Source organism: Halichoeres trimaculatus, unplaced genomic scaffold (genome assembly GCF_033239565.1).
Source record: "Halichoeres trimaculatus isolate MK-OKI-2021-1 unplaced genomic scaffold, fHalTri1.1 fHalTri1_scaffold_4, whole genome shotgun sequence".
NCBI classification, from domain to species: domain Eukaryota; kingdom Metazoa; phylum Chordata; class Actinopteri; order Labriformes; family Labridae; genus Halichoeres; species Halichoeres trimaculatus.
The window spans coordinates 12,986,626-12,996,668 of NW_027437182.1; the positions used below are offsets into that span (position 1 = coordinate 12,986,626).

At 38.6% G+C, this 10,043-nt stretch overlaps 1 protein-coding gene across 1 annotated transcript; it reads left to right on the forward strand.

Moving 5' to 3' along the window:
- Positions 1-1,382: 1,382 nt before the first annotated feature.
- On the forward strand, positions 1,383-7,704 carry LOC141789484 (transcription factor JunD-like). Its single transcript, XM_074668898.1, has 2 exons — positions 1,383-1,678; positions 5,927-7,704. Exon 2 carries the CDS (start codon positions 5,935-5,937, stop codon positions 6,754-6,756), a length of 822 nt encoding a protein of 273 aa, XP_074524999.1. The 5' UTR covers positions 1,383-1,678; positions 5,927-5,934; the 3' UTR covers positions 6,757-7,704.
- The last annotated feature ends 2,339 nt before the right edge of the window (positions 7,705-10,043 follow it).

Genomic DNA, 10,043 nt, shown 5'->3' on the forward strand with positions numbered 1-10,043 from the left:
TCATTGCTAGGCTGAATTAATGACCATGATAACAGGCTTGGAGTGAGTGTGTGTGATTGTGTGCGTATGTGTGTGTGTTTGTGTATTGGTGTGTGGGCGTTAATCTCAATGCTGGGCTATTGAGTCCTCCTGCTCTTCTTTACCACCCACGCATCATCTCCACACACCACTGCAGTCGCCAACCAATCACCAGCTCTCTCTCTCACAATGCTTTTACCTGCGTCACTCTGCATTTGTCACCATGGTGATCACTGATGCTCCCCCCACACTTAGCTTCTGCCTCTTCCAGCGTGAGGGTGAAGCCGACTTGTGGTTGATGATGCAGGCAGACTCCAGACGTCATCACTTCCCTCGGGAAGAGTGCCTATTTTTACCAATGGGCACAAAGTAAACTGAGCTGCCCAGCATATTTATGGAACCGCATCTAATCCCAGTCTGCCAGGAAAACATCAACCCCCATCTGCAAATCTTGCTTCATTTATTGCACAAATAATAGTCACCTTTCAAAGCTTATGTACAATTGCATACATCTTTGTTTAACATGCAAGACTTACCATCAAAAGGGAGATCCAACACATTTACTCACCTGCATCAGGAAGGCCAGATGTCAGATTTTACAGCCACCATAGTGTCATTAAAGCCAGGGTTTCAATGTTTCCAGCTGTGAGGGTGAATGTTGTTCCTGTGGCATATAAATTCTCCTCTCCAATTGGCTGACTCCTTCATACTGTTTAGCACTGGAAAAAAGCAGAAATATCTGTTCTGAATAATACTTCTAACCTATGCCAGGTCACCAAGTAAAACATTTGTTGTTAAACATACAGGTAAAACAATTTTTGTTAATTTCTTACTTTTGCATTATGTTCAGAATTGAACCAAAGAACACTGGCAAGTTTAAAGTTTCTGTTGTCTTTTTTTTGTGCCATGATTAAATGTAATTTAATTAGTGCACATTGAATATAGTACATAACATACTATTTTAAATATTGCTGTACCTGAAGTGAGGCTTCTGCACCTTTCTGTGCTGCTGGACTTTGGCTGGGCAAAATGCTGGCAAAATGTCGGGATGCTTTTTTTTCCTACTTTTTCTTTATCTCCATTCTTGTAATTTCTGGTCAGTAAACCTTAGAAAAGTGAAAAGTTAACCTCCAAGTGGTACTTAAACAGAAACTCTACTTTACAAGTAAAAGGCATGCATTCAAAAAGCTGCTTAATTCAACTTTTATATCAAGTTAGGGGGTGACAACCATTGTCTCCAAAGCTGAACATTAATATAGAGAACTCAGAAACTACAGCAGATGTTGTCTTATTAAGGCACAGAAGGATAAATGTTCACATCATCGCTGCAAAGTCTCAGAAATTATGGCCGCCGGACCGTGTCGAGTAGAAAACGAAAGATTAGCCAACAGAGCCGGTGGTTAACACATGCAAAAAACTGCGACCTACGAGCCCAATTTAAAGGATAGGCATAAAACAAGCTAGTTAGGCAACCAGCGGCGCTAAAATAAAATCAATACCTTGTAAAGAAAAAGGACATGAGGATCACTACAAGTGAAGTAACTCGCATTAAGTGTTTGTTTTGAGGTGCCTTTGACACAGCTTTCCCTGCACGTGACAATAAAAGTCAACTTCGAGGCTCGGACTAATTCCTGTAACCATCTAACCCAAGCTAACCTTGGTAAGTATATCTTTACTAATTCAAGTCACTGGTATAAAAAAGCAGCGTAAATTGAAATATTACACGCTAGTTTTGTGGTAAAATAAACCTGGATTTAGTTATTAAGCGTGAACAGTGTTCGGTTTGAAATCGAACAGTGTGAAGCTTTCTGGTTTGAAAATATCAGGCTAATTCCCGGAACTAGCTAACCCAGTCTCACCTTAGAAAGTATAACATTACTTAGTAAAGTAAGTGGTATAAGAAAAAAAATCAGAGCAAATTAAAACATTCCATACTAGTTTCGTTGTAAAACAATCCCGCTGGTGTATTTAGCAAGCGTATTGGTTGTGTCCCGTCTGCGTTTTGATTATCGAGCAGAGTGTATTAGCCTTTGGGGGTTCCACTAATTCCTCGGAGATAAACAAGAAATTCCATTTGAACCACCGACTGGCCCCAATAATCAAAGATATGATGAACAACCTTTAGAATAAACATGATAATAAACACATGCATTATGTGTAAAATATCATTTCAAAGTCAAGTCACTTTTTCGTATTTGAATAAAAAAAATTAAAAAAAAATAATAAAATCTGAAAATGAACATGGAGAACAAGAAATGTACGTGGCTTGTAAGCCTATTGGCCTTATCCACTTTAGACTGTTCTTAGGACTATAAAAACGTTTTAATTTAAATATAGGTTGTGGTAAGCTTAAAAAAAGTGTCCGAGTTGAAATTTTCGAAACATGATGGAAAATTCATGAAGACTGGAAATTACTACTACCGTATCTGTTTTAGTTTGTACAGCTTTTACGTTTAAGAAAGGTAATCCACCTCATTCAGCAACTGCACAATTGATCAGTTAAAGCTTCTGAAAGACATCTTGATTAAAAAATAGTTATCACTTCATCACTCCACTTCCAGGTGCACATATACAATGTAGTTACTGCTGGTTTTGTCAGTACTGTCTTGTATATTTTTTTATATTTACCAAGAAAATCTGAGGAACAGGTGATGTTTTGTGGTTAAGTGTTGTCTGAGTGTGGGTACAAGTGTATTCCATGCAAACCAATGATACACATACAAGCTTCGGGTTGCGGAACTTCACCCACACTTTGAAACTACGTCATCAAGTGTAGTGGAGTAAGTTAGTAAAACACGTTTGTGCTAACCTCTGCATTTTTATTTACAACTGAAAAAGATTAAACAGAATTTTTTATTAGATAAGCAATATATAGCAGGCTTACATAAAAACAACACTTAAAAAAAGTAGAGATCAAAAGTAGGGATCAAAAGTCAAGGCTTATTTTCTGCAGAGTAAACAATAGGCACTTTTAAAACTTAATATTGTCATGTGTTATGTACTACAGAAGAAATTAACTTGTGAGTGTCTTTCTGAGTGCTCTTTTTTTGTTCCTGAGTAGACTAGTCCACGTGGTGGCATATTTACCTAGTGCAATTTTGAGCTTCAGGGATTTACTCATTAAACTAGCATTCAACTCTTTACATATAGAAATGACTTTTTTTGGCACTCTTGCCAATGATTTCTAAGAAAATAAAGGGAGTAAATCTTAAAAGTAAGTTAAGAAAGTCACAGAGGGTGAGTCTGTGTTGCCTTTAAAATACTCATATGCTCTTCGGGCCCTTTTAATCTTTTCAAACAACACAGAAAACATGTTGCACAGTACAGAACAAAACATTCCTGATCTCTGGTGTCTTGAGAGATTGAACTGCTGCAAGTGATGCCAAGCATTCCTAACAGCTTACCTTTCTCTGCCTGGACTTGTAATATTAACTCACAGTCACAAACAAAAAATGTTGTGACTTGACATGACACATCCTATAATGCTGATTCACTTAAATAATATGTGAGGTTTAGTAGTCCTATGACACATCTATTTTATGATGACACATAATAAGGTTATTTATTGAGTGTTTTGTTTGTCAGGGAAATTTCACAACATCTTATCAGGAATCCTCATCACAACAGATATGCCAAACTTTCTGGAGTGGGAACAGTTTGGTGTGAAGCTGCCTTAAGGTACATTAATCTCTATGGCCAGTGGCAACCATTTTCAATACATGATGATTTTGAATACAGTGTCAAACTTTGGTATTTGTGTGGCTCGGTCTGGCTTGTGTTGTGGTCTGTTGGCATAGGTCTATACTCAGCAATCCTCTCTGGTCTTTTGTAAAAAAAAACCATTACTATTATTTATTTTTTTACCATAGTAACACTATACTTTGGTTTGGTTACACACACAGATAACAAGGCATGCTTAGAAATAGTTCACGCACAATTCAACACCATTTGTGACTAAAAAAATAGCATTTTAGCTGCTTAACTTTCTTTTCATGTGTTGAACCTGTATTTTGTCGTGTTACAAATTGTGAGAAAGGAGGGCTAAAAAAATGTGATGTGAGATTCTTTCATCCTTTTTTCCAGCGACAGCCAGCCTTTTTTTCTTGACTTCAGGCTCAACACCCCCACTCCCTCTACACTGATACTCGAGACTAAAATATCTCTCCTCTGTTGGTTTACCCCCTCCTCCCACCTCCATTTCCGGCACAGCGTTAGGAGATCTGACATCACAGGGCTCATCATGTGATCCACCCACAAAGCTTTGCAGGGAAGGATGGGGTCTACCTGTGACGCGCAGACCTCTGTAACCCTTCGCAATCCAAAAAAACTATTATATGAGAGAAGCTTGAGGACCACTGTTATATGATTTGTAAACAAAAGCATTTGGATTGTGAGGATAATGTTTGAAAGAAAATTCATTGACCAGCTCTAATTCATATAAGGCTATTCTGGATACAGTATTAAAAGTAAGAAGACGTAAGAGAAGACAATTTTTTGAAGCTTATGAATTATATTCACATTGAATTATATTCACATCGATGATGCATCTTAATTCTGTTTTGCTGTGGTTTAAAGTGCAGTTTCAGGAAGACTCTGGCAAAACTATCAAAGCATGAAGAAAACTTATAATTTAAGATAAACAGAAATTTCAACTGAACATTAGAACAATACATTTAACAACCCATACAAATGGAAACTTTTCCTGGAGATGATTTTTCATGTGATCTGACCCCAAACTGTTAACTGACCAGAGGAAGTGTTGAAATCAAGTCAGTTTCACTTTCAACTTCCCCTCACTCTCATGATCAGTGTTCTTTTTGCTCTGGGACATAGAACAGAAGTAATCTTATAGGAGAAGGCATAAATTCTTTTCTGACACCGCACACAAATTATTTTCTGTATCCAGAAATATACAACAAATCCCTTACATTACACCATCATACACTCAGCAACAGCCATTCATATATAACATTCAAAATCACAAGAATCATGTCTTAATTCTGTTAGGTTGAAGTTTTTTTTAATCAAAACGTTAAATCACGAACATCTTACCATAACACTAAACATCCGTTGGCAACTGAAAAAAAAAGAAATTTTAATAAAACTAAATAAAAGAAAAAAACTCAGTCGGCACAATATTGTTTAGAGTTTAGCTCTCCATGGTGACAGAACAGGTACCAAAGATCGTCTGTGATGAGTGATGGCTCCCTCTGTAGCGAGAGAGATATTTTGCCAGGGTGGGGATGGTGGAGCAGACTTGCAGTTAAACAACTTACCTGGAGCATTAAATTTAGTGGCACTTGGACCCTCAATATTGTTAACTTTTATTCTATGTTTTCCTGATGTATTATGATCTTCAGAAACAATATTGTTGGAAATGGTGATCCAAGAAAGCCAATGTGGCTTATCTGGGTCTATACAATGCCTAAAACAGAAAAGACTCTGTGTGGATTAACTTCATACTTGCATGAATGGACCCAAGTAAATGAAGCTGCCACTTAAGTAGTATGGAGATCTTTGAAAGCTGGTGCAGTATCAAATTGTATTCATTGGTCCTGCGCCCTCCTTTTGGTTTTAGTAGCAGCACATGGAAATATTGCGCAGAGTGAGATCTCACTTCTCCATTTCAATCTTTGGTCACGTAAAAAAAAATTCTGAAAACGTAATTTCTGCTCAATGCGCGCGCCCTGGTGTGACGTAATGGAAGGTACGAGCCTTGAAAAGCTCGGGGCGGTGCATGCACTTCTGTCAGACAGCTTTGGAGCGGAAGACAACCAACAGTTAAAATAGAGTGACAGAGATATTTGTTAAACATAAATTAATTTACACCTTTTTTATTCTGTGAGGTTATGGGCAGGGTTGCGCTCTGACGGTGTCCAAGCTCTACTACTTGTCATTTTTACCACAGAAATATTGATGAAGAAGGATATGAGTTTGAGCATGGCAGAGGATTCGGATCTAAAACCGCATCTTCGTGACGCCGAGGGCATCCTCAGCGCCCCAGAGCTGGGACTCCTAAAGCTGGCTTCCCCGGAGCTGGAGAGATTGATCATCCAGTCCAACGGAATGGTCACAACAACACCCACCAGTTCCCAGTTCCTCTACCCTAAGACGGTGACGGATGAGCAGGAGTTCGCAGAGGGCTTCGTGAAAGCGTTGGAGGATTTACACAAGCAGAATCAGCTGAGCGGAGCCGGGCAGACGAACAGCAGCCTGGATCTCGGTGCTAACATCGCTCCGGTCACCGTCCAGCCGGAACTACCAGTGTACACGAACTTGAACAGTTACGGCAGTGGGCCTCTGGAAACCACCGTGAACTACTCCACAGAGACAGTCCCTTATCCTCCACCTCCTCCGCCGCAACATCTGGGGGCAGCCCCGCCGCAGCCGGATCTCTCGAGGGTCCAGCCGCTGAAGGAGGAGCCTCAGACGGTCCCTGACGTTCAGAGCTTCGGGGAAAGCCCGCCGCTGTCTCCCATCGACATTGACTCACAAGAGCGCATGAAAGCCGAGAGGAAGAGGCTCAGGAACCGGATTGCGGCCTCCAAGTGTCGGATGCGCAAACTCGAGCGCATCTCTAGGTTGGAGGACAAGGTGAAAACGCTGAAGAGCCACAACACTGATCTGGCCTCGACAGCGAGTCAGCTCAGGGAGCAAGTGGCACAGCTGAAAGAGAAAGTCCTAACCCATGTGAACAGCGGCTGTCAGCTGCTGCCTCATGAGGTCCAGGTTCACTAAAGGAGACCGATTCTGTACACTGACCAGCCTATAAGCTTCATGGACTAACGTTTCTTTGCGTAGCTTGAGGAAGCCCAGATCTGCGCCATCCACTATGGATGGGTAGACAACGCAAACCAAAATGTATATTATTTTATGTTTAGACGGCTTTGAGCATCAGCAGCACCTAACCACCATACCTGGTAGAACAAGGTTGAACAGAAAGGGTAATGACTCTAGTCTGATTCTCTGGCGTATTGATAATATAGATGGATTTTCTTTGATAAAAAAAAAAAAAAATCAATATCCAGATTGTTTTGAAGTCTCATCCGCCGAGGGGAGTATTATCATCACTGGGTTTTATTTCAAGACTCTCCAGACAGTTAATTGGATCAAAGCCGAAATTAAAAGTATTTGTTTTCAACATGTTTGTGTGAAATCCTGTTCTACCTCGTATACACGTCCACTTGTTAACAAGACTGTGTTATTTTCATTTTTTTCAAACGTCATCTTGTGATGAGTATCCTGACGAGAAAATAAGCCAATTTTTGTGGCTAAGTGCTCAAAATACCTAGATACTTTTGTCTTGTAAAATGTTTACAGACTGGCTGTGTCTATTTACAGTCTCATGGACCACATTTGATATATAATAATCAATATGAATGAGTATTTACCACATAATTCTGTGTGGATCATCTTGCATGTTGTTGACTTACTCGAATGTTGCCCACAGCTGGGTGTCAAAGGGTGCAATTTACCAGTGTTTATTATTCTAAATCTTTGCAAACACATATATTTATGTATTTTTTACTCTAATGTGTTCATGTCAACGTATTCTTGTTTTTTTGTGCAAAGAAACGTAACCTTTTTGTTGCACTGACTGTTGCTGTCTCCTCTGGCCTACACTTTTTTGGCTGTACTCTGCTGTGTTCTGGATTTAATGCTGCTCGGCAATAAACACTGTTTCCTCTATTTGGGGCACTGTCATATTTTTACAATAAAATTAAGCATAGAAACCAAAAATGAATGTTGATACTGAATGAAGGCTAATCTCACGAGAGGTTTAGTTTCTCATTTATAATTGCTCCTCTGATTAAGACCAGTGGGCTTGTGTTGGTTAAAATAGGATTTTGGGAGTGTGTGTGCTTGAATTTTCATCATGTCCTTATGCTGTTTTCTTTCTCCCCCTGCTGGATAACTGGGGAATTGCAGAGGATGTACAATGTCTTGGCTGACATTTGGAGCATATGTGGGGACATTTTCTGACATCCTTGAGGACATTTAAGAGAACAAGAATGTTCACACAGCCAGAACAAAAAAAGGGTTGATTTTGGTTCGATATTTATAATAATAAATAATATATATTATTTTAATATTTCTCAGTAGTGAGTCTGGTCTGCTCCTGGATAACAGGGATCATCTGTGAGGCAGAGCGAATAAGCCACAAGTCATAAATGAATGGATTTAACTTTTTTAACCATATCCAGACTACTTATTAACTAAATACCTAGTGAAGTTGGTCTTTCCATGAAAACTATGAAACCGTTTTTAGGTAATTGTTGTTTTCTCCGTTGAGGCCCATGTCTGACCCCAGGGCCTGAAAAATCGTGTTATAAAAGTTAAATAAACCACTATTCATCTAAGCATCAGCAAAATATGAAAATCCTTTTTTTCACATTCAGCTGTGTGTCAGGATTAAAATATTTTAATTTTCAACATCCTTATCGAGAAACAGAAATATTGCTCTTAACAACATTGTTCAACTTGGAGGAAGGACCGTGAAAAAACTCACCATCATTACGGTGATGACACAAACTGCCTCATCTTTAATGCCTGCCCTGCCTGATGATAATGCACTCTCTTGAAAAAAAAAAGATACATTTGAAACCATGTGTGAACATATGTTTGATTCTGGTGTCCTCAATACAACACTGACCCACACAACTTTATTTCTTTCACACATTTTGTTATTGCAATGTTCACATTTCAAAAGTTGGACAACATGTTTCCAACTCTTACTCTGACATGCTTTGTTGGAAGCCATCATTGGATGACATCAGAAACCTAAGGCGTAGTGGACATTGTATTTCACCTGTTTGAAGGTGGCCTTGGTCTACTAGTCATGCTTCATATCATTTTGATGCAGTTAGATGAATCAGCCATCATCCTTCAGATCCTTCAGATCAACTGGAGATGGATTAGTGGTGAAAGAAAAAGCTGGATTCATTCTGGATCAGGGAGAAACATGTTGAAAACACTTCTATTGTATAAAAAGTGAAAGCTAGGAACACATTTGTCTATTCATCACACTACTTTGAGGGAAACTGAATATCAATTATTCCTGCACTTCTATAGGCAACATGTAATGATTACTCCACTAAAAGACTCAGATATAGGGTTCATTGTATTCACACTTAGTGCACAAACCCAAACTAACACTAAGGTTTACATGGACTTCAAGGGGTTCATTTTGTAGACTGGAACTCTAAACAATATTTGATAAAGACATTCTACAAACTTTGTTATTATGTCTCTGATTCGGGGGATATAAGTGAATAAATAACTTGAGTGATTCTCTAATAAGGGGTACATTTCACGTTCATGGGATATATTTTTCAACTTTACTAAGTATTGATTTCAAGCAATGACCAATTTTACAGTGGGTCATGTGGTTTATATTTTACTTTTATTTAAGACAGAAATGAAAAGGTTCCTTAATTTTTTAGCTAAAAATGTAAATCATGTTTTGAAATTTGCAGTTTTTGTGTTGATTTCTCAAATGTCCAGTTTGCTCTTCAAAATTAAGAACCATGTTACCCATTGAAAAAAGGCCTATAAATCAGCAATGGTTTGCTCCAAAGTTACATGACTTAAATTAATTGAAGTCACATCCTTTTTGGTGAGAACCCTGAAGAAAGTGTTGCATATTATAACTCCTCCTCATCAATATGATATCTATATGATTGTCTATACATGGTTCGCTTTAATTGTTTGTCAACTGTGCTGCCAACATTTTCTGCTGTTCCTACTATGAATGTTAAAGACCAAACTGTGAAGAAAATGCACAGAAATCTGCAGTTTGCACAAGAGCCAAAAAATGGAGAAAATGTCAACTGTGTTACCTGGCAACTGTGTTACCTATCACAAAATTTAATGTTGTAGAGACAGGTTTGTCCTGTCAACCGTGTTACCCTGTCAACCGTGTTACATGTGATTTTTTACCTTTTTTTTATTTTGGCTAAACTGTAAAATAAATGATCAGGGACATTTCTAGGGAGCGTATTCTTGCATAGAAATTTTGATTAACT

Bases quoted from the DNA above. Each gene is read 5' to 3' on its own strand.
- LOC141789484 (XM_074668898.1), top strand. From the start codon at position 5,935: ATGAAGAAGGATATGAGTTTGAGCATGGCAGAGGATTCGGATCTAAAA.